At 45.0% G+C, this 23,423-nt stretch overlaps 1 protein-coding gene across 1 annotated transcript; it reads right to left on the bottom strand.

Moving 5' to 3' along the window:
- Positions 1 to 2,739: 2,739 nt before the first annotated feature.
- CPA2 (carboxypeptidase A2) lies at positions 2,740 to 22,927 on the bottom strand (the record flags this gene model as incomplete). The annotated part of the gene is made up of 11 exons (XM_080831455.1): positions 2,740 to 2,927; positions 8,366 to 8,450; positions 10,479 to 10,678; positions 12,261 to 12,351; positions 13,689 to 13,799; positions 15,141 to 15,239; positions 17,371 to 17,472; positions 19,423 to 19,518; positions 20,103 to 20,237; positions 20,915 to 20,996; positions 22,863 to 22,927. 11 exons carry the CDS (start codon positions 22,925 to 22,927, stop codon positions 2,740 to 2,742), a joined length of 1,254 nt encoding a protein of 417 aa, XP_080687581.1.
- Between the last annotated feature and the right edge of the window lie 496 nt (positions 22,928 to 23,423).

Genomic DNA, 23,423 nt, shown 5'->3' with positions numbered 1-23,423 from the left:
ATTTTAAACCCCAAATGAGGTTACCTCTAGAGTAAAAATAAATAAATAAATAAAGTGAAGACTTGATAAGACCTGTCAGAGAATTTCACCAGAGCAGGTGATGATGAGGGTTTGTGACCTCTGTTAGGAATCTGACATCTAACTCTTAAGACCCCACTAAAAAAGTAGAAATACATGAGGTCAGTGGGATAGGAAGAAGTGTTTGTCTGGATAAAATATCATTTTTCCTTGGGGTCTGAGTAAAGGTAAGGCTTAATGGTATTATTAATAATGAGACTTTCGGGGCGCCTGGGTGGCTCAGTGGGTCAAAGCCTCTGCCTTCGGCTCGGGTCATGATCCCAGGATCCTGGGATCGAGCCCCGCATTGGGCTCTCTGCTCTGTGGAAAGCCTGCTTTCTCCTCTCTCTCTGCCTGCCTCTCTGCCTACTTGTGATCTCTGTCTGTCAAATAAATAAATAAAATCTTTAAAAAAAAATAAATAATGAGACTTTCTTACATTTGCTAGACTCTGAATCTGGTATCCTTTCCACCAAATCACATCAGAATAAATGAAAGGCACTCATAATCTCCACGACTCTGTTCTGGGAGCTCCAAATCCTCAAATTCAGAGCCCCAAAACGAAAGCCTCCCCCATCCCATTGTCCCCATGGTCTACATCATTCTTTCTGCTCTTGCTCAAGGCAGAGTGGATACAACCAAATGTCACTATCGGCGGTGTTAAAGAAAAATTGTTCTGATACTTATTAAAACTGTAAGGAAGACTTTATTCAAGATTATTACAATAGGGTTCACGCAACAGGAGAGAGTAATTGTGTTCAATTCCAAGTTCAGTGAAGACAGCAGAGTGAGGGGGGTCAGTAGAGGGAATACTGCTAAGGGAAAACATCAAGGGTAGGGGGCTTCTTGTTTAACTGGACTCACAGGGTTCTTGCCAAAGGCAGATCAAGAACTTAGTCATCAAAGGTGGAGGATGAGGAATTCAATTTGATATCAAGGACTGGGGGATGACTTAGGATTCTTTGCTAAGACTGACTTAAACAGGGCCCAAGGACAAGGCCTAGTCAAAAAAAGGGCTCAGAGAAGTCCAAGTAAGTTTGAGTCAAGGAGAGTCTTTGTCAGGAATCATAGAGCTGGGGGCTTTAGCAGGACTTTTTCATCCTTCCAGCACTGAAACTGAACTCCTATGCACACCCCGGTCCATAACAATGGTTGGGCTCCAAGATAGATTTCAGCTTTGAAATTAGTAACAAGAAAAGATGGGAGCTGAATCTGCAAGAAATGCGAACTAAAGAATCAAGTACCCAGAATTCTAGGCAAGCTAACATTCACTTCCCACCTTCTTTACCCAGAGAAAACCATCAACAGGAAGAAAATCTCAATCCTTAATGGAAGTCAATGTCTAAAAAGAAAGCCAAAGACAACAATGGGACCAGAAAATACGTAAGTACCTAGGATAATGTATGGCACGATGTAGTTGTTTAATTAGTATTTATTGAATAAAGAAACTCGAGGGCGCCTGGGTGGCTCAGTTGGTTGGGCGACTGCCTTCAGGTCAGGTCATGATGTCAGAGTCCAGGGATCAAATCCCACATCGGGCTCCCAGCTCCATGGGGAGTCTGCTTCTCCCTCTGACCTTCTCAGGTCTCATTCTCTCTCTCATGCTCTCTCTCAAATGAATAAATAAAATCATAAAAAAAAAAAAAGGAACTCGAAAGTCACTTGCTAGTTCTAAAATGTTACTCTATTAAGGTGAAGAGGCGGGGTGCCTGGATGGCTCACTCAGTTAAGCAAACGCCTTCGGCTCAGGTCATGATCCCAGGTTCCTGGAACTGAGCCCCACGTCAGGCTTCCTACTTTGTGGGAACCTGCTTCTCCCACTCCCTGCCACTCACCTTGCTTGTACTCTCTCCCTCTAACTCTCTGTGTCAAATAAAAAAATAAAATCTTTTTTTTAAAAGATTTCATTTATTTATTTATTTGACAGAGAGAGATCACAAGTAGGCAGAGAGGCAGGCAGAGAAAGGGAGAAGCAGATAGCCCGATGCGGGGCTTGATACCAAGATCCTGAGATCATGACCTGAGCCGAAGGCAGAGGCTTTAACCCACTGAGCCACCCAGGTGCCCCAATAAATAAAATCTTTCAAAAAAAAAAAAAAAAAAAGGTGAAGGGGCTGACACATGCCACAACATGGATGAAACTTGAGGACATTCTATTAAGTAAAATAAGCCAGTCACAAAAGGACAAGATACTATCTGATTCCATCTATATAAGGTACCTGGAATAGGCAAATTCACAGAGACCGAAAGTAGAATAGAGGTTTCCGGGGGTTGTGGGGAGGGAGAATGGGGAGTTATTGCTGAATGGGTACAGAGTTTCAGTTTGGGATAATGAGAAATTTCCAGAGATGGATGATGGTCATCATTGCACAACCTTGTGAATGTACTTAATGCCACTGAATTGCACACTTAAAAATGGTGAAAATGGTCAATCTTATGATATGCATATTTTGCCACAATTTTTTTTAAATTTTTAAACGATGTTGGGAGGCTTTTTGTTCAGGATGGGTTTTGTTCATGGTTTTTAAAGATGAAGGGGTACAGTTCAGTGGCTTGTTATGTTTTAGGGCAACATAAATCAGAGCAATAGTCCTCCAAGATCAGGATTAGAAAAAAGGAATAATCACAACCCAACTATGCTTCAAACCAAAGAGCTTTTAATGGTGTTTATTCCCCAGATCCCTAATAGGGATGGTCTCGCACATGCTCCATGATCGTCTTCAAGCCAAGCCAGGTCTCTTCGGCTGTGGGCAAGATCTGACTGGCCGGCAGGAGGAAGCCATATCGACCGGTGTCTCTCAGTTCAAAAGCAAATGAGTATTTGATGCCATAGTCATATGACCAGTCAATGCTTCCTCCACTGGCTTGGTCTGAAGGGCAAATGAGAACAAAGTCTGGTTATGCTGTTCCTGCCGGCATCTCCAGACACATAACCTCTGTGTTAGGTTTCACCATTACCAGAGATAAGTCAGGCCCCTCTGCGTGGACCTTGAGAGCAGGGATAGCTTCATAGGGGGTCATGCTTATGAAAAAGTACAAGATTAATTTGAAAAGCAAAAGGTGTTATTCAAATGGATGCTATACTTAGCCTTCCTCTTGCACTCTTAGGAGCCTCTGGCCTCACCCACCCACTTGGAATCCTGCCTGCTCTCCTAATTGGCATCTTCTACACCTTAAGGAGGCTACACCACTTCCTTCTTTAGAGGAGTGCTAGATGCAGACATCCTTTTCTCTCGTGGGAGAGGAGGGATTACAAACAGAGTAAGAGGGGCGCCTGGGTGGCTCAGTCATTAAGTGTGCCTTTGGCTCAGGTCAGGATCCCTAGGATCATGCCCTGCATTGGGCCCCCTGCTCAGTGGGGAGTCTGCTTCTCCCTCTTCCACTCCCCCTGCTTGTGCTCACTCTCTCGATGTGTCTCTCTCTGTCAAATCAATAAATAAAATCTTTAAAACAACAACAACAACAACAATAGAGTAAGAGATTTGACCCCTGCCCTCAGGGAACTTTCAGCATAAGGGTGGAGTAGGTTTTATTCTGCTATCAAATAATATGCCCGGCACCTATACACGATGGGTGACACCAACAAAGTAAAGTGCACCTGTGTAACGTGTGGCCACTGACATGACAGATGATGAAGGAAGGTGGCATTAACCTACAAAGACCTATGGCAATCATGACTCAGAAGAGCTGAGCAATGGACGGGCACTTAGGTCCCTCCCAGGGAAGGCAGGTAGAGGTCAGATGGAAGAGTGGGAGAGACCAGCAGGAGACCTGGGGGAGACAAGGGTGTTGTACCAGGAAGAAGTAGGATTAGTGGTTAATATTATAAATTAACACTATAAAGGTCTGTGATTTGTGTCTTTGCCTTCACCCGAATGTTTGCTGACTTGAACTGAATCTTCCTGGGTACCAAATTTACTAATTTACGCTACCTGCCTACAGCCTATCCCACTAAGAGGTCCATGGTAGACAGAACGCTGGCTTCAGATTGAATCCTGATTCTGCAAATCTTTAGCTGGGTCACCTAAGGCACTTACCTCTCTTTCATCATTATCCCTATCAAATAGGGATAATACTACAGTACTTATTTCATAGGGAGAGTTAAGTGGGAGAACACTGTGTGTATGATTCCAACACTTGTTTGAGCACTTACTAAATATGTTAGATACATGCTAAATCAGTTGATTTAATCCCCACATGGGTGGCAAGGTGGATGCTAGTATTATTCCCATTTTACAGATAAGGAAACTGAGGTTCTGAGAAATTAAGGGAAGGAGCTGTAGGACATGCATTCAATAAATTCAATAAATAAGTATGCAGGACGTGCATTCAATAAATTTCAGTTGTGATTATAAGCACCAGTATCAATAAATGACTAGGATCCTATCAAAAAAGTCAGACCATGTGGAAGGAAGAGGTACCTGAAGGGGAGTAATCCAGCAGGAAACTAACAAGAAACATTTATACAGCGCCTTACAGTTTGCAAACACTTTTATTCTACATCCTATCTTTTGAAACTCTCAACAACCCATTTCACAGATGAAAAAAATCAAGGAAGGATGAGTGACCTGCCCGAGATCACTTGGTTCCAAAGTGGCAGAACTCTAACTCAAAACCAGGCCTCCATCCCCAACCTCCAACCCCAACCTCCATCCCCAACCTCCACCTCTCTGAGAAAGAAAGAACTCAAGTAACAACTTCAGTGATCATAGCACAGCTCCTCAGAGCCCTTTCCAGATGAGAAACTACCCAGGAAATGTCTCACCCACCACAGCAGTCCAGCCACCTCTTGGGTGGAGTGAAGCAGGTGTTCAGCCCAGAGCTACATACCAATCTAGGGCAGGAGGCAAAAAGTACTTAATTGGGACCTGCTCTTAGAAGGCAGTGCTTGTCCAAGCTGGCATGAGGCCAGAATCAAGGATAACAGAGTCAGCTCTGGGAAAAATGGAGCCCGAACTTGCTTGACCATTAATGGTCAGGTTCCAACAGATCAGATGGTAAACCTTACACATGTCTGATATTTGTTTATTAGAAATATCTGGAACCTTACCAAGTAAAGCACACTAAACCTCAGCCTTCCAAGGTATACCTCACTTGGACATGCCTTAGATAAGAACGGTGAAAAACCAGATTCCTTGTAATAAAATGGTTGAGACCCCACATGGAGAGTACAGGATGCCATTCTGCTGACATTCTCAGTACCAGCCTCCACTCAGAGGCTGCCCAACTCAGAAACCATGCATTCCTTGACCTCAAGTGGCCATCATGGCCTTCCTCCCCAGTGCCACTAGTCAGAGGACCCTCCTCCCTGGGGGTTCCTCTGCCAAAGGGGAGGACAATCCCACATGGAACGTGGTTTAAAAGGTCAGGGCAACTGTAAGCAGATCAGTCCTCCCAAAGAATAGGCTAAAAAATACGTAACAAGAGCTCCAAATCTATTCATCCCATTTGACTTGATAATCCTGCCTTTGGAATATACACCAAAAGGATCACCTAAAAGAAAAAGAAGTCCATACCAACATGTTTGCACCAACATGTAGTAGCACCATTTAGCAAACAATATAAAGGCCCAATAACCAGGATATAGCAATCTACTGGAATAACAAGTACCTAGAGTGGAAAAGCATAGATGTGTGCAGGAAATAACATCAACTGAAAAAGGCTGGACACAAAATGGAACACACACATTGATTACAACTAGATAAATATATTTGCGTTCATTGACAAAATTACTAAAGAAATTGAAACATAAAATGCGATGATCATTAGATTTCTTTTTTCTATAAAGTCTTTTAAGTGACTCATTAATGGCAAAAAGAAAATAGAAAAGAAAATGAAAGAAAAGAAAAACCATAATCATGATCAGTAGTTTTGGGATTTCCATTGATTGTCCTAGATATACTAGGTGAACTCTTGCTCCTCCGCTCTCCAAGACTACCATTAAGAAAACCATGACTAACAAGTGTGCCATCCCTTGGATTCCCACCACGCTCCTACCCCTTATAGCTGCTCCCGGTGCCTCCAGCCCATCTGCAGACTCACTCCTCCTATTCGAGCCTGATCTACGCACCCCTACTTGACTCCTTCTTGTCCCCTTTCTCCCCCAGCCAGCAGTAGCACTGCCTTGCTCATTTCTTGTCTCTCCTGTGTCTTCCACCTCTCCCTCTCTCTTGGTCCTTTTCCCACAGTCAATAAAGAAGTCTCTCATCTCAGAAAAGAAACCCTCCATTTCTCTCTCCTTCCCTTCTCATCTGGGCTCCTCCAAAGGGGGTCCACGTGGGCTCCAGACCTCTGCTCTCCCCCATCCCATGTGCTCCTCCCGTGACCCTCACCATGCTTATGAAATGGTCTGCTTAAAGTCACCAATAACCCAGTGATAAAAATCCAGTGGTAAATATTCTGTCCTTGTCATAGCTGACCTTCTCATAGCCTTTCATCATCGTTAACTGCTGCTTCCTTTCCAAAAATTGCTCCTCCCCTGGCTTCTGAAACACAAGCTTCTTGGCCCCTCTGCCCAGCCCCGCTGGGTGGCCCTCCCTCACAAGCCCCCTCTGCTGTCTGAACGCTTGCTCCCCTCCTCCATCCAGGGCCCTTCCTACTGCTAGTGGTGTCCTTGCTCTCCTGTTCCAACCATCCTTTCTATGTCAACTACTTTTTTTTTTTTTTTTTAATGTCAACTACTCTTAAGTCTCTCTCTCTCCACAGAAGCCCAGGGCCACGTGGTGCACAGCCTACAGGATGTCCCCACTTGAAAACACTACAGTCCTCTCAGCCTCACCCTCCCCAGAGCTGAACTCACTCTCTCTCCACCCACCACCTTTCACCTTCCTGGAGGTCTCCCTCTGTTAACGGCCCTGTTCAATGACCTTCGGTGAGAAACTCTACCACATCCAATGAATGACCAAAGCCTTTTGGTTTTCCCTGCTTCATGTCTCCCTAGATCCTCCACGGCACTGCTCTAGTGTGGACCACCACTTCCCCCTGAACAAGTCCTCCTCTTCCTGCAGGAATTTCATACTCCCAGCCCATCGCAATCCAGCCTCCACACTCTTGCTAGGAGCCTCAACACACTCACTCCCTGCTGAAAACTCTCCAGTGGCTTCTGGGGTCCTGTGGGTCAAGACTAAAACTCCTTAACATGGCACCCAAAAACCTGAACCCTCACTCCCCTTGTTCCTACTTTCTTCCAGGGGCCCCAAACCTCCTTGTGGTTCGCAGAGTCCATCATGCAGTTTCTTACTTCTGTGCCTTTGCCTGCACTGTTAAAGAGTCGGAATGGCCCATTCTTTTCCCCTCCTCTCGCTGTTTGGTGAGCAGCCATCAAAATCCTGCCCGCTTCCGTATACAGCTTTTCCTGATTCTGCCACTGTCAAATCCTCCCAACTTTCTAACACTTTTGTACCACGTATAGCCTACTATAGCACACAGCATACCGACATTCATCTTCTTGTTCATCTCCCACATTAAACAGTGAGTTTTCTGTGGATTCTCTATGTCTGTAGTACTCGGCATACTGATTAGCCCATAGTAGAGGCTTAATAAAAGAGTGCTGAACGGAGTGTGTGCCTGTAAGAGGCATTTGTTTCCAAAGGGTCCATGGGCGTGGGAGCACAGGGAGACTCCTGGGCATTCAACCGTGGGCTCTTGAGTTTCTGGGTTTATCCCTAAGGAAGTGGGGAGACTCCTTTGGGGGACTTAGAATCTGCATGGGTGCATTAGGATTTCCCACGGCCCTGCAGTTGTTTCTTGTTTCTATCCCAATCCACCATGGGAGAGGAGAGTCTCAGAAAGTCTGACAGCAGGCTCCCCAGCTTTGTTCCTGACATTGGCAGTACTCCTGACTGATCGTCCCCTTTGTCTCCCCAAATTCTACATGCACAAATGGCTGCAAGAGAGTCTGTCCACCAAAATATCTGGGTCCTTTTAAAGAATCGCCCCCATTCTGCCCCCACAATAAGTCCATGGCATTATTCAGGGTGGAAACCCCTCAGCCCAGAAAGGAACAATTAATAAAAGTGATGGCTCAGGACTAAGTCTTGACAAAAGCTTGTTTTTAGGCAAAAAGTTTCCATGTAATGACAAAGGGCTGGAAGGATCAGGAGAAGCAGAGAGGAACGCACACAGCTCAAGTATTTAGGAAGTTCTTTGCTCCAGATACCACATAGTACCTGGTGGCAGGAAACCAGGCAGGGCTGAGCGCCTGCACGGAGACCTACACATTTCATATCGGGGCACTGACAGGCTCTGGCCCAAAAATCCCATGGTGCCCGCTTAGTGGGTCATTTGTGAAAACCCATTAGATACTTACAGATGACTGAGCAGATAGGTCCCACTTTGTACTTGGTGCCGTGCAGGCTGGTCAGAGCCTGGGCGGCCTTTTTGGCCACTTCATTCTAGAAAGAACCAAGGAAAGGTAGATGGATAACACTTGCCTCTTGAAGATTCAATGCCCAAGTGCAGAATGTAGAATGGGTCCCTCTGATTAACTAGACCCTCAGGCTAACGTAGACTTAAGCACAACGCCCTTCCATTTTAGTCATTGTCACTGAGAAGTCAACACTAGTTCACTTCTGTTGGCTTCAAAAATACAACACGAAAAAAAAAAATACAACACGAAGACCTTCATTGTTTGTCTGATTATCCAGGTGTTTGCAATAAATAAACCAGGGTCATGATTTTGCCACCATCCTTCCTTGTTGAGGGTGTGGAGGGAAATAGGGTGGAAGTAAGGGACTAAAGAGAATACATACTGACCCCAGGATGTACCAGGGAAGTTGATTTTTTTTTTTTTTTTTTTTGCTAGATCCCTACATTGGCTTACCTCCCTATGATTGTCTCTTTTTCCAAGAAGTAGAGCTCAGCAAAATATTTTCCATTATTTGAGGGTTCCAATTTTGACTGATTGAGGCTTTACTGTCCTTGCTAGGGATAAATGTAAGGTCTTGAACTTGGGTCCAGGAAAACAACTGTACAATTACCAGATGGGGGAAACCTGGCTCAGCAGAATCCTCAGAGAGCCTGGGGGTTTCAGTTGTCAATGAGCCCAACATGAGTCAACGGCACGAGGCTACTGCCAAAAAACTAATGTGACCCTCAACTGTTTAAGCAGAAGTGCACGGTCTGGAGGAGGGCAGCCATGGCCATGCTCCACTCTGTGCTGGCTGACCCACAGGTTTTATGCTCACTTCTGGGAGCTACCCTTGAAGAACAGAGACTGACCAAAGCATGTTCGGAAAACAGCAAACAACATGGTGAGGGAACTCAGTGCTATATTATGAATGTTTGAAGGAGCTGTAGGGATACAGAAAAACCTAGAAGAAGCAGGTTACTGGTCTTCAAATGACTAATGGACTTGCTTCTTTTCAAAGGAAGCAAGATGATAACCAGGGCTGGCAGGTAAAAACCAGGAAGGAGCAGGTTTGGGCTCTCTGTAAGGAAGAACTCAAACAGTCACACCTGCCCTAACACAGAACAGAAGCCCTTGGGAGGCAGGAAACTGTCCAAACACAGGCTGGATGACTATGTGGCAGAGATGTGAGCACCAGGCTTGGAGAATTTAAGGTCATCTAGGTCTACTAAAAGCACCTTGTAGGTTCTTTTCAATCTTAAGGTTCTTTTTCCCTTGATTTGGCCTTGAGTGGTACTACTCACCATCAAAACTCCGAGCACTGCCCTACAGGGCTAACATCCAATGGATGAGATGAAAGATACACCTGAATGGGAATAATTTATTCCATTTCTGCCAGGAGCTGCTGATCGTTAACGTATTTGAAAGTAAACTGACCAAAAGTTCCCATCTCAGGATTTATCTAACATATGGGTCTCAAAAACCAAGCCTAAAAGCCAAACTGGGAGTACTGCACATTCTCCTCAACTGGGAATAGCTCGTGCATGCCTGTAAGGAGCCCTCTGAGAGGTCCCTGTCATTCCTGAGACAGAAAAGATGATGGAAGGTAGCAAGTGAGGGAAGGGAGTGTTCGCTCGTGCAGCAGGACAGAAGGTCACAGAGCAGAAAGCACCAGGAAGGTATAGGCTGGGAGACAGTACTCTTTCGCTTTGAGCATCTGACAGCATCTAACTACAGATCTGAGAGACTCACATTCAAATTCAAGTAGTTATTTCCTAAGCAACAGAAAGCACGCCCTGGGAATTTACGGTCCCATTGAGGCTCCCGCTCATCTAGATCAAGACAACAGTGATTTCGTGAATTCTATTTCCCAAGGAAACTTAATTTGGGAAAATCCATAACCAGTCTTTCAAACCTCTGCCTGTGTCCCACTCTTCTCGGTGATTGGACCTATTCGTCTTTGTAACCTGTCACTAATCCACCCCCATCATGGGACCCAGCTCTGTGACTGAAACTTACTTGTCCACACAGTGGACCTTCAAGGCTGAGTGGAAATGACATTTTGGAAACTTACCAGTTCATCAAAGTTATCTGACTTGGTACATGTATACCCATAGGGGAACATGAGCAGCTGGGAATAGCTGTGGAGGGTAATGAAGGCCTTGATCTTCCCGTGATTCTTGATGAAGTCCACTATGGATTTCACTTCAACTTCAGAGTTCGCATGGGGTCCACGATAGGAATCAGAGCAAGGGTTGCTGCTGGCTCCAGGTCCTGATGGGACACAGAAGAAGCCCAGTAGGAACAGTAAGCTTCAGAGAGATGCTGTATGGATGTATGTACCATGCGTCACGGAGTTCCTCCTCTGGAAGTCAGCAAGACTCTCCCTGCATTAGATGGAGGTGTTCTCTAAGGGCACAGGAGGCCAAACTGAAGTGATTCTAGAGGCATCTCTCTTCTTTAGAAAGATGGTCCCTCTATATGGCAGAAAGAGCTATCAAATTAGATCATCTCCTCTCTGTGGGAGTTGTTGGAAGAAAAGCTAGATTTAACATTATAGATGGAATTCCTGCATTGGGTGGGAGTTGAGCAAGCTCTTTTTCTGGGATTTCTTCCAATTCTTCGCGTCCAAGAGCAGAAGATTCTATGCATCTGTACTTCTAAATCACAAAGCCACAAATGCAAGGAACCTCTGACACCCTTTCTGCAGTGAGGAAATCACAACTGCATTTGACAACAAGGCCACCTTTGGCCTTGATTTTCTCCGCAACTGGAGTTACTCGTGACCACCAAAGTGGTCCACTGTGGCCTGGCCAGGGCTCTGAATGCTAGAGAAACTTTGAGGAGATGGGGAGGGGCTGGGACTCCCCACAGTCTCTAAATGATATAGACAAAGTACAAACACAACCTGTGACTTTGTTGCAAGATTATTTAGTAAGAACCATAATATTTCAGGGGAAAAAAAAATATCTGACATTGAATTCCTGGGCATTGTTCAGTATTTTGGATCTGATGCTTTGATTTTTTTTTTCCTACGCTTAAAAAAAAAAACTATTATAAAAGCGATGAATGAACTTGCCACTCATCCATATCCTGCCACAATTCCCCAGTGGGTCTTTTCTTGGTTCAATAACTCTCATTAATTCATTTGTCTTACAAATATTTAGTGATTGCCTTCTATGTTCCAGACACCATATTAGGTGTTAGTGACAGTGCAGTGAAAAAGACAGTTTCTAACCTCACTGTGACCAGACCTAGTGAGGAAAAGAACAAATTTCAACTCTGTGATTAGGGAAACACAGGAGATTTAACTGGTCCCTAAAAGCATAAAGGAGCCCCCCAACCAGGCTGCCACTGAAACCCAAAAAATGAGAGCCACAAGTCAACAAAACCCGAGCAGCAAGCCAGTATTTTCTCTTTGAATCTGTTTTGAAAATCAATTTCTTAATCCTATTTGTACTTCTTTTTAGTTTTCTTTCTCGAAACATCCAGAGATGATGTAATGCTTCTCCTCTGAATAGATCCTAACCCCCTCTAGTGGTTGGTTCAGGCCTTCCTGAGGCCTCCCGCCATGGCGCCAAGTCTTGCTCTGAAGACTCAGAAGCGAAGCCGAGCTGGGCTACAGCTTGTGGGAAAACTAAGATGTGAGACAAAATATATTAAATGCTGCTCAGAGATGTGTGACAGCGCCGCGTGCCTGTGAAGGGAATTTACTTAAGTGTTTTTCAAATAGGTTTTTAAATGGCTTCAATACTGAATGGGCTTAGCAGGCTGACAGCACTGCAGAGCCCTTGCAAAACAGCTAGTTGGACAGACAGCTTCGGGTCATCCCTGGGGGCGAGGTCCCCGTGCTCACCTCCAAAACCTGCGTCCCAATTCCGGTTAGGATCAACACCAACACAGGAGCTTCCTGATATCTTGGACCTGGTCTTCCGCCACATACGATTCTTTTAAATCCAACCGCAAGAGAAAACGGAAAAAAAAAAAGAAAGACGGTCATTCGGCCTTGATGAGATGGTCCCTTCAAAATCCCGTTTGTTTCCCCTGCTCCCTCCTGGGAAGGTCCCTTTGGAATGACACTAATTTCCTTGCCCACAGAGGTGTCAAACAGTCCTAGGGGTTCTGCGGGTTCTTCGAGGAGTTTCTTTGTTGTCTCACAGAAATGAGAAGTAAATAATCCCCCATCTCCTCAAATCAATACCTGGCAAACTATTTTCCATAGGATACCCATTCTATTCAGTGTTAACAATACGAAAAAATAGGGACGCCTGGGTGGCTCAGTCATTAAGCGTCTGCCTCTGGCTCAGGTCATGATCCCAGGGGCCTGGGATCAAGCCCCACATCAGGCTCCCTGCTCAACGGGATGTCTGCTTCTCCCTCTACCACTCCCCCTGCTTGTGTTCCCTCTCTCACTGTCTCTCTCTGTCAAATAAGTAAATAAAATCTTTAAAAAGAAAACAATAACAACAACAACAAGTGGGGAGAGAGCAAGAGTTCTGTGATAGAATATTTCAGGAAAACACAGAGCTAAATTCGCTAATATACTTCAGCACTTCTAAGAGTTTCTTAATGCTTTCGTGTTTTTTTCATGCCACTCCAGGAAAGGGATACGGTGGGCGGTACTTCCCAAACTTGACTGTGGAACCCTCTATTCATAGGATATCTCAGGAGATGAGTACTAGTATTTGTATGAGTTCTTTTTGAACACACGTTGAAAAACACTATCGTACTCAGCTCTCTCCAAAAATAAACTTGAAGCTCTGATTCACTTTGAATATATGTGGGGTCACAGTTACCACAATGGGGTTCTGTAATAAGATTTTAAAGGGAAAAAAAATCTACGTAACTCCTTTTAGTGATGTTACAGAGGATTTCTTCTACAGATTGTAAGTAAAATGCTAAATGCATTGTACTGCCTACCCAAATCCTACTGCAATCTAATTGTCAGCAGGTAACATACGCCTCCTCTTTTCCATCAATCCCACCACAAAAAAACACAGAGAGAATTGGAACAAATCTCCTAGGTGACTCACGGTGAACACTGAGCTCTAATAGCCCAGCCTAACAGCTAAAATGGGCTCTGACGGAGGCAATATGTAAAGACCTCGTGTGTCAGAATAACAGGTGATTATAAAGTCCACTATACGCCTCAATTCCGGGCCACTACCGAGAAATTACGCATTCCACTTATGGTAAATCAAGACCAGAAAGGTTACTTTTGTCTTTTAAGCTCCAACACACTTCCATGAATTCTTGTTGAAGAAGAAAAAGGTCCTAGGCTTACTTTGGTTTGAGAGAACACATAACCATCGGGATTTGTGACGGGCAGCAGGAAGATATCCATCGTGTCCAAAAGGGAAGTGATGGACGGATCATTTCCATAATCAGAGGCAATCTGAGCAGAGACAACACAGATGTCAATTTCATACTCCCCTTTCACCGGGAACACGGGATGGAGTGTTAAGGCAATGTGGTTGTTTTTTTTGTTTTTTGTTTTTTTCCAGGTATGAACTAGATACCACTGCTGGTCAATGAGAACTTGGCAGAACTACAACCCAGTCTCCTGCACTCTTGCAGTGCTCATGTGTTTAATATGCCAGTGTCTGTACTTTTATTTCCAGTCAGAATAACTCACTTATCTTAAGTAAAACTCAGATATCACTTATCTATTCTCTCTCAAAAAGCAGAATTCTTTCTATTCATTCCGGGGAAGCATTTTGCAATGGTAGATGTGGCTTATAGGGATCTGTGAACCAAAGACATTTTTTCAGCTTTCCTTCATCATCACAGAGGCTAGCTTTCCAGAAGTACTCACGACGAACAACAGATTACTTAAATGTGTAGAGACTTTTTCTGAAGATACAGAGGGCTGGTTAAATTCCATTTGGGGAATTAAATTTCTCCTTGCGATCAATTGCAGTGGAGTTGAAGTTTCTGCTGGATTAAAATTTATTCATTTCCTGTGCTCAGCCATCCTAAGGCATTATTATTCAACTGTTAAATATCCATTTCATAATACCCTAAAGGTAACTGCATTTTAATTGAAGGGAAAAATGTATCAGTCGGTGTGCACGTGGTTGCACATGCTTGAATGATCTGATGTGGATTGATTTCCTTTGCTCATGAATTAACATTCTGATTTAGAGCGTGTCATTTTTGAATTACTTAAGCAATACCAGACTAGGTCACACCCAGCCCACTGTCCTGACTCTAATTCCAATGCACATGTGGAAGAAAGGTATTGTGACACTCCTGACTTCAAAATCAGATTTGGAACATTTTCAGAAAAACCCAGAAACCCTTAACTAATTTCACGTTGGATCTGTAGGGCAAAGTAAACTCTCCTAGCACCTGTTTATATTTTCCCTCTGAGCCTCTTCGGCGATTGTATAGCTTTATAGAACATCGTCCCTCAGCCCTCAGGGCCGGAGGCAGCAAAACAATTTTTCTCTAGTCTGTTCGTATGCTGAAATCTGACTCCTGGGGTCCGTACTTACCACCCTCTCAATCTCTTCTAGCTCTCTCTGTTAACAGAGCACACAGTGGCCAGCAGGCGCGGGGACAGTCCCAACCTGGCTGGGGCAAATACGGCAATCCCAAAAAAGGTCAAATAGGCCTATGCAAAGAAAGGCTTGCCGAGAGCATCAGCCGTTAGGACCACAAAGACCATTGCGTAGTTAGGTGAGGCCTAACTCCAGAAAGCCAAAATAAATGGAGGAATTTTAGGGAAAATGACCTTATTTGCTGTCCACAGTGCAGTAGCTTGTGTAACCCACTCTCGAGCATGGATCCCGGCATCTAGCCAGATGGCTGGCTTGTCTCCTCCAGTGCTGAACTGTAAAACAGTGTGGAAATGTGAACAGCTCCACTGCTAGGGGCTCCTGTCCCCACTCTTTTTCCCTGGGGCCTTGTCTGTCTCTCTTTCCGTACTTGATGTGATTGAGAGAGGAGGAGGTATAGACAGAGATGCTGTGGATTAACTCTTATTTCACATGCTTTTTCTGGTCCCGCGCTTTTAATATAATTTTAAATGCAGGCTAACAAGAGGCAATAGACTTTTTCTCCTGTGATGTTTGTAAAAACTAGGTACAGATAATGTACTGACTTGAAATCATTTGTTGTAAATTTTACAAAATAGATTACAAAATAGTATGACGTCTTTTTGATTCTCTTGAAAGGCTAATTCACGTATGTGTATATATGTATGCACACAAACACGTGAGAAAAAGGAAGAGGGGGAGGAAGAAAGAAATAGCGAGACATACAACAAAATATTAACAGTTATCACCCCATAGTTGTGGAATTAGGAATATGGGGATGTTTTTCCTCTTTTGTTTCTCTATTTTCCAATTTTTGCAATGATTGTGTTATTTTTATAATAAAAATGCTTGTGATAACCTTTCGAGTCCTTCATAAAAACAGGATGGTAGGCTCTGGAGGTGCTTTCCAGAGTTTAAATTTTATGATCTAAGTGTCTCAGTTTTATTTGGAAGAGTGGCTTTGCCAATTGGATCAGTAAATGGGGAGGAAAAGATTATTTTTGCACCATCAACTTCTATCTCTGTGCTGCATTCTAAACATAGGAGATAAGGTAAATGAGAAATGCAAATCCTTGCTAAAAATTACATTTCATGGGCTTTGAGAGTTTTAGTTATAAGTGTTTCGTGTCTTTTCCTCCAAAGAGCTCAATTGTAGAAAGCAGGGAACTTTCAAAAACACATAACATTCTCACCCACGAATTACCCTGTAGAAGAGAAGGCCAAGACAATCCAAGGGGGAGGAGAATCTCGGAATTCTTGGCCCAACAGTAGGGGAAAAAAAAAAATTTTTTTTTAAATAAGGTAGTAAGTATTAGCAAATGTACCACTGTGTCATGAAGTAGGCAAACCACTTTTCTCAAGCCTGCTTTGGGAGAAACACTATGGAGAAATCCATCTGTCCCAAAGAGTCCGTTGGTTCTCAGCCATAACATTTCCAAAATTAGTAGGGAGTTGTGACATTATCTCACTCTCTCTTCTTTTTTTTTTTCCCCCTCTTTCACAAACTCTTTCTAGGAAACCCGGTAAATAAATTTCACTCTTTTTCTGGGCAAAGTTAAAAAGCTTGAAACTACCAGCAGTAAGACTGTCAGAGGTTACAGGTTGGAGTAAAACCTTAACCTTTTTCAAACTAGCGAACAAATGCCTTCGTTTTCTGGGCACTTGCCGGTGCAATTCAGATGCCCTGTCCTCCTCCCGCACACTGCAGGAGTGCTTCTGTTTTGAAATGCAGCTCAGGCAAGTATTTGGCGCTCCCCACCCCCCAACCTTTTCTTAATCTCTCGGTTTAAAAAAGAGAGAAAAAAGAAAACGAAAACAAGGTACAGAACTCCTACCTTGATTAATTACAGAATACCTCCCCCATCCCCTGCTCACCCTAAGGCCAGCACCCCTACGTCCAACTTCCCCCTCACCCCTGGGGCGCACACCACTGCCAGCCAAAGCCTCCACCTCAGGGCCAGGCCCGTACCGCCGCCCCCATACCTCCCCCCACGCTGGGGCCCTCGTCATTTCCTCCATCTGCCCACCCACCCCACCCCCCCGCCCCGCTTCGCCCTGGGACCCCCGTCACCTCCTCCATCCCCCCCCCTCGCCCTGGGGCCCGCACTGCCTCCCCCTTCCTCTGTTCCTATTGGCGCGCTCGCCTCTGGTTTCCTGCGAGCGAATCTATCAAGATGAGAGCATTAATTCACTCCTGCAGACCTGCGTCAGCTTGCGCAGGATAGAGAAAAGGAAAAAGAAAGGGGGGGGGGCGGGGTAGTGGGGAGGTGGATACTCAAAACCAGCAAGGACCGGTTAGGAGGAGAAAAGGGAAAGGGGGTGGGGGGGAGAAGCCGCTCTGCAGGCAGAGCCGGGACTGACGGCCCGCCTGCGAGCAGCGAGATTCTAGAAACCTCGGGAGGAAAACCCACAGCTGCACCTGTGTACCTTGAGCACGTTCATGGGCCGCTTTTCAAAAGAATGGCCAATATTCACTTTGCTCACTAGACCCGGGTGCTGAGCCACGATGTTATCCATTTCTTGGGAAATCTGAAATGTGTAAAACGAATAAGTAGACATTTGCAAATAGATGATGTGATGCAACCATCAGTGACTTTTTCCCTCGCCCTCCTTTTCATTCCCTCCGGGAACGGAGAGGGCAGCGCGGCGGATGCTGCCGGATTGGGGACGATGGACCCCCAAGCGAAGATATGATGAGTCACTGGGCGTCCGCAGGGGCTGGGGAGGGGGAAGCCATTTTGTGGCAGCGGAGCCGGCTCGTTCCAGTTTTGTGCTTCCAACAAAATGGCACTTCTCTGGCTTGCCTGTGGCTCTTCTCAGCCCAGCGCGGACGGGCATTTTCCCCGGCCATAGAGCTGCTCGCCTCATTAGCAGAGGGACACGAATGGCAGCCCCCCCCCCCAAAAAAAGGTGGATTTGGAGGCCCGGTAGCGGGGCTGGCTGAGGCCCGGGGCGACGGGGAGGTGGCCTCTGAGGCACTTCTGTCCCCAGCTCCTTGGGCTCCTACTTGCGAGGCTGATTGAAATGCTGCGCGGCTGGGGCACCCAAGCTGTGGCCCTGGCTGGGGCTGGGATGTGCCTGGGCGTGTCTGGAGAGTGGCCGGCAAGGAAAGGGCCCCTCCAGCCGCGTTGCCAGCGCTTGTTCTCTGCGGGACACAGACGCCAATTTGCGAGGCCAGGCAAGGAGAGCGGGCGAGCCCCTTGCTTTCTTCACGCCCTTTACCCCTCATTCTCTGTACTGGTTCGCAACCCCTTATCTGAAACCCTGAGGAGCCATACATACTTCAAATTAAGTTTGTTTGTTTGTTTGTTTGTTTAAGAAAGGTGGAGGAAAGGGGCGCCTGGGTGACTCAGTGGGTTAAGCGTCCTCCTTCCGCTCAGGTCATGATCTCGGGGCCATGGGATGGAGCCTCCCGTTGGGCTCTCTGCTCAAGTGGGGAGCCTGCTTCTCCCGCTCCCTCTGCTGCTCCCCCTGCTTGTTCTCTCTCTCTCTACATCAGATAAATAAATAAAATCTTAAAAAAAATAATAAGTCGGAGGAAGCCTATGTTGCATGTTATACATGTGGCATTGCTCCATATTCAGAGATATTAATATTTCTGGCAGTAAAACAAATGAGTAGCGAGTCCATTTAGGTCAGAGTTTGCCCCCAGATGAGTTTAGGTCAGGTTAGCTTTTGCCACCAAATAAATCACGGGGGGGAGGGGGGGGATTAGTTTCAGACTTCTTTGCATTTAAAATTGCTGGTTTAGGGGATGAGTACCCACCAGATTCCTCCTCTCTGGCTCTGTGCTACTCCCTCACCTCCCCCTGTTACCCTCCAATGCCCATCTCTTCTCTCCTCCCCTCCATTCCCCCACTCCAAATCATTTAGGGAAGTGGACCCCCCTGAACCCAAGAAAAGCTCTATGTCAGGAAGAGGCAAGTACAGCCCTGCCCAGATGGCCAGGTGGCAGTGTGTGACCCAGCTGGAGGAAGGAAGCAGTCTTCACACCAACAACTCAGGAAAGACAGCAGAGGCCTCACAAGACTTTGCTGCTATTAGGTCTCAGAGCACTGGTCAGGTTGGGAGACCCAACTCTCCGCTGAAAGTCAGAGGTGTTGGCGAAGCCCCTGATTCCATTTTCAATGGCCGCCAGGAAGCACTGCTCTCAAATGGCTTTGTGGGCAGCATGGGTCAGAAATCCGCAGAGGGGCCTTGACAGGAGAGGCTCATCAGCAGGAGAGGCTATTTGTGTGCCCACTTAAGACACTCCTAGACAATACCAAATAATGGAATGGCTCTTGGGATGGGCAAGTGGGCCTCAGGGTCCTGCCTGAAGCAGTGACACCGATACTGGCTGTGAAATCCTAGAGAAAACTGAAGAAGTTAGGAAATCATGTGAGAATACTTCCCGTTAAATCACCAGGTCGAAGTAAAAGCCTTGTCATCAGAGGAGAAAACGGCCCATTTCTCTGGCGTTCATTTTGAAACACCTACCTCTTCCAAAGTATGGTAAGCCTCAAAGTTGAAGTTACCATCCCTTTGTCTTCTCTGATTAAGAAACATTTCTTCATTCTCTTTGTCCAACAGAACCTAAGATACACCAGTCACACCTGTGATTAGTTTACAGCAATCCATTTGCATCTACAGTTGTGAGGGAAATGCTAACACTCAGGTCCCCAGTCCCAAGCATTCTCTTCCTGTCATACAGGCTCTGGGGTCATGCCTTTTGCTTATTCTGGAAACATCTTGAAAGGGGATGAGGCACTAACGGGAATTCTGGCCACCCAGATGCTGCAAATATAGGATGACAGTTGGTCCCGTGGTCGTGTTATGGCTCTCCTACCTTTCTGGGAAACCAGCACCCAAGTTAACCCCCAATTAAAGACTAAATGAATAACATTTTGCTTTCACTTAAATGAACACTCTTCAGTTTGTACTTTACATTTCATGCCAGAGGTTCTGTTCTGCCCTCTCCCTTAAGATATTAGTTACCACATCCTACTTATGCCAAATGCAAAAGGGAGAGGGTCAGTGTTAATCAAGACTCCAGGAAGGCCCTAGCAATGACCACAGGTCCTTTTCCCTGGCAGAGGGTATCCAATGACAAAAAATGATGGACCTTCAGTTCATGTAAACAAGTGAGACTCTGGAAGGATGGTTGGTGGGATAATTACCTGAACATCTTCAATCATGATGGAATAAGTAATTCCCTGGGACTCCAAGAAAACTTTGACTGCCTGGACGTTCACAAAAGGAACTCGGACATGGGCTGTCTCCCCTGGGGTTGTGGCTGATTTCCAAAAATCAAGCTGGAAGGGGTAAAAGGCCGAGGCAATAAGAGGGTTATTCCAGGGAAATGGACAGGTTTCCAGGAATCAATTTTTATCTATTTTACCTCCAGCCCATAAGACTAGAATCACTGCAGAATCACTCTGATATTGCAAGAGGGTTTTTAAATATCCAAGCCGGGGCCTTTGTGTCCTATAACTTGCTCTCCCTGCAACCCCCCTCCCCCCCCGCCATGTTTAGATATTAAAACTGGCAGAAGGCAAAGATTATTTAAAACTATGGCAGTTTTTTTTAACAGTTGACATTCAAGCAATCCAATTCGTTTCACAACAAAACATTAATACTGTAAATTATCATAGGATGGAAATAATGCATTAAAGCTATTCAACAATTTTTCAAAGTAAATTTTGCATTCGGTCTCTTTTCACTCTTACGATAAACCTGTGAGATAGAAGAATGGTATGTTTATGCTTATTATACTGAATGGGATAAAGAGACACAGGGAAGGTAGGTGACTTCCCCAGTGCCACAGAGTCGAAACTACAGCCCAAGCTTTCTGCATCTCAGCTTCGTGAGTTAGTGTTCCACACTATGTCGGGAAAGATGAGATAACAGTCCAAAGTCAGAGATCCCAATCGTCGTGTCTAACTGTGGAGTAGTCACTTTGGGAAACAGAAGCTCCCTTTAGAATGGATACCTGAAGATGTTCTTCAGCCTCCAATTCCACCAGATGTTTTACTTGTTCTTCATTCCTTGGTGAGATCTCGAGAACCTGGTCCCTAAGAATATTAACCACAGACATGACCTTAAAAGCAAAAGCTGGACACTGTTTCCTGTTGCCTTCTGCTCCTGTTACTCCCTGCGTGTATGAGGTTAATGGAGCAGTTAATAATCTCTTTGACAATTGAGAAACTAATAACTCGTATACTGACCCACATCCCCAGAATGAGGACTTGGTAGAATGGCTTTACTTCCCCCCCAGGAAATGGTATCTAGCTAATAATTGAGAGGTGTACCTACTCCTAGCAGGAAGCTTGCCATTAAAGTTACCTTTCCTTTAGCTAATGATTATTTATAAAATAACACCTGCTGGTCATAAAGCAATACCTTTTAAAACTTGTCTGTTCCTGCTTTTCAGAAATGAGGTTTTTTTGCCTTTTTTTTTTTAAGTGGAATCATTTAGTTAGTGCTTGGAAGAAGAAATCGAATTCACATCTGGATAGACCTACGATGTTTTGTTGTTGTTAACCGAAATGTATTAGAGTTCCATCTCCAAACCCCATTCATGTGGCCTAAGCTTGGGGTATGCCAGAGACAACGGGGACCCTGAAAAATCGTGCTGTGCTCTCCACACACACCCGTACACATGTATAATGAGGAATAAAGGATATCAAGGACTCCTTGGCGAGAAAGAGAAGTTACAAAACAAGCAAACACATATGCTTAGAAATAAGTGGGGGAGTAGATCTGGATTCGTATAACCCTTCCTTGGCAGGAGATTTCTTCTCCTCTGTCCTTTCTCCAAGTAGGCTGACTTCCTGAGTCACTGCCTTGAGCATTTGCGCATCAGGGAAAGGATTGGTACAAAGAGCCATATACAAGGACCAGAACCCAGGTCTTCTGAAACCAAGTGCCATGCATTTCCAACGAATGCTAGTAAAATACCTAAGTAATAGAGTCTGAGATCTTCAAGGCTCTTCTGCCTGCAAGGAGCCACCTACCTTGTGATCTGAAAATTCTTCCATTTGAGTGTCATTCCTTTTGGTTAGTGCAGACTCCCTGGAGACCCCCCCCACCCCTCTTTTGTAATGGGAAGGCACTGAGAAAAGTACTGCTTTGGGCTACATTTCCTGGTGTGTGCTCTAAGGAACAGTAGCTCTTTGAGTCGCTCAGCACATTAAAAAAAAAAAAGTTAGAGGAGTTTGATGATCAAAAAAATGTGTAAATATAGCAACCTATATCCCTTCTTATAGATTTATAATACACACAATTTCAGTAAAAGTCACTAGAAATCCTACAGTTTGTTAAACCCTCTGATTTCCAAGTTTATTTGACCACCAACTTCTTTGGGCCAGACTTACTAGATCACTTCCTTAATTCCCTGGAACGTTCTTTAAGAAATGCCGCCCAAAGCCTTTCACAGAATCTTGAAACCAAAGTACTTTAGAGCAAAGGTGAATCCTATGACGCCACGAGAGTTGAGTTTGGGCTGAAATCTACAACCCCGGTCCTCCCAGCTCGTGAGGTTCCATGGCCTGGGCGCTAGATCTGCAGGCGGGGAGGACAAGGGCTGACGGGGAGGGCAAAGCCCAGAACGGCCAGGAGGAGGTGGTGGAGGAGAAACCATCACTTACTGAGATGCACTGAGACAATCAGCCAGACTGCTTTATTTTCACTGACACCTATCATCCCTCATTGTGATCACCGGGGGAGAGAGAAAGATGTATGTGTTCAGATTTCACTCTGTTTTTTCCTTTAGGTGTCATTCATCTCTTCCTTGGGTCACTCATTCCTTTATTCCCACTGTTCCCGCTCTAAATCTGAAAATGCCGAACACTCACACCCATTATTCTGCAACTATCCAATGAGACCCTCTGAATCAGGTGAAAAAAAAGTTCAAACAGGCACCAGAAAGCATAACTTACCCCTCAAATGTTTCTCGACAGTAGATATGCCCCAGAAGGGCACAAAAAACCAGGATCAACTTCATGGTGAAGGGTCTTCCCAGAGTCCAGAATTCAGTGTCACTCCCAAACTTTATTTATAGGGCCCACAGCTGAGGCTGATCTGTGTAAGAACTCAAGTTCAATGCCCACATGGTAAAATTCCCACCTGCATGTCCAATTCTCAAGGCTGTAGGCACCCACCTGTGTGATATGTCCAATCCGTACATTTTCCGTTCCTGCAATGAGATAACAAACTTTGATGGAAGGAAAACAAAATTGCTAGAGCATACCAAGGGCAAATCATGTGTTTATGATTTAGAACATAAAGTGCCACTAACTGACCGGTGATAGAAGCCAAATTAATAGACCTGAGGTTAAAGTCTTTTTTGGGTGTCTGACCAAAAAAAAACAAAAAACAAAAAAGAAAAAAACAAATAAAAATGGGCACAGCATTTATAGTAATTATGCCAGCGTCCTGTCTATCACATTCCATTAGTTTGCTCATTTGTTTATTTTTATAATGTTTACCCTGAAACACTA

This window comes from Martes martes (genome assembly GCF_963455335.1).
Source record: "Martes martes genome assembly, contig: scaffold_241, whole genome shotgun sequence".
Taxonomy (NCBI): domain Eukaryota; kingdom Metazoa; phylum Chordata; class Mammalia; order Carnivora; family Mustelidae; genus Martes; species Martes martes.
The sequence above is the reverse complement of the archived record's forward strand: the minus strand, read 5'-3'. Positions and strand labels throughout refer to the sequence as shown.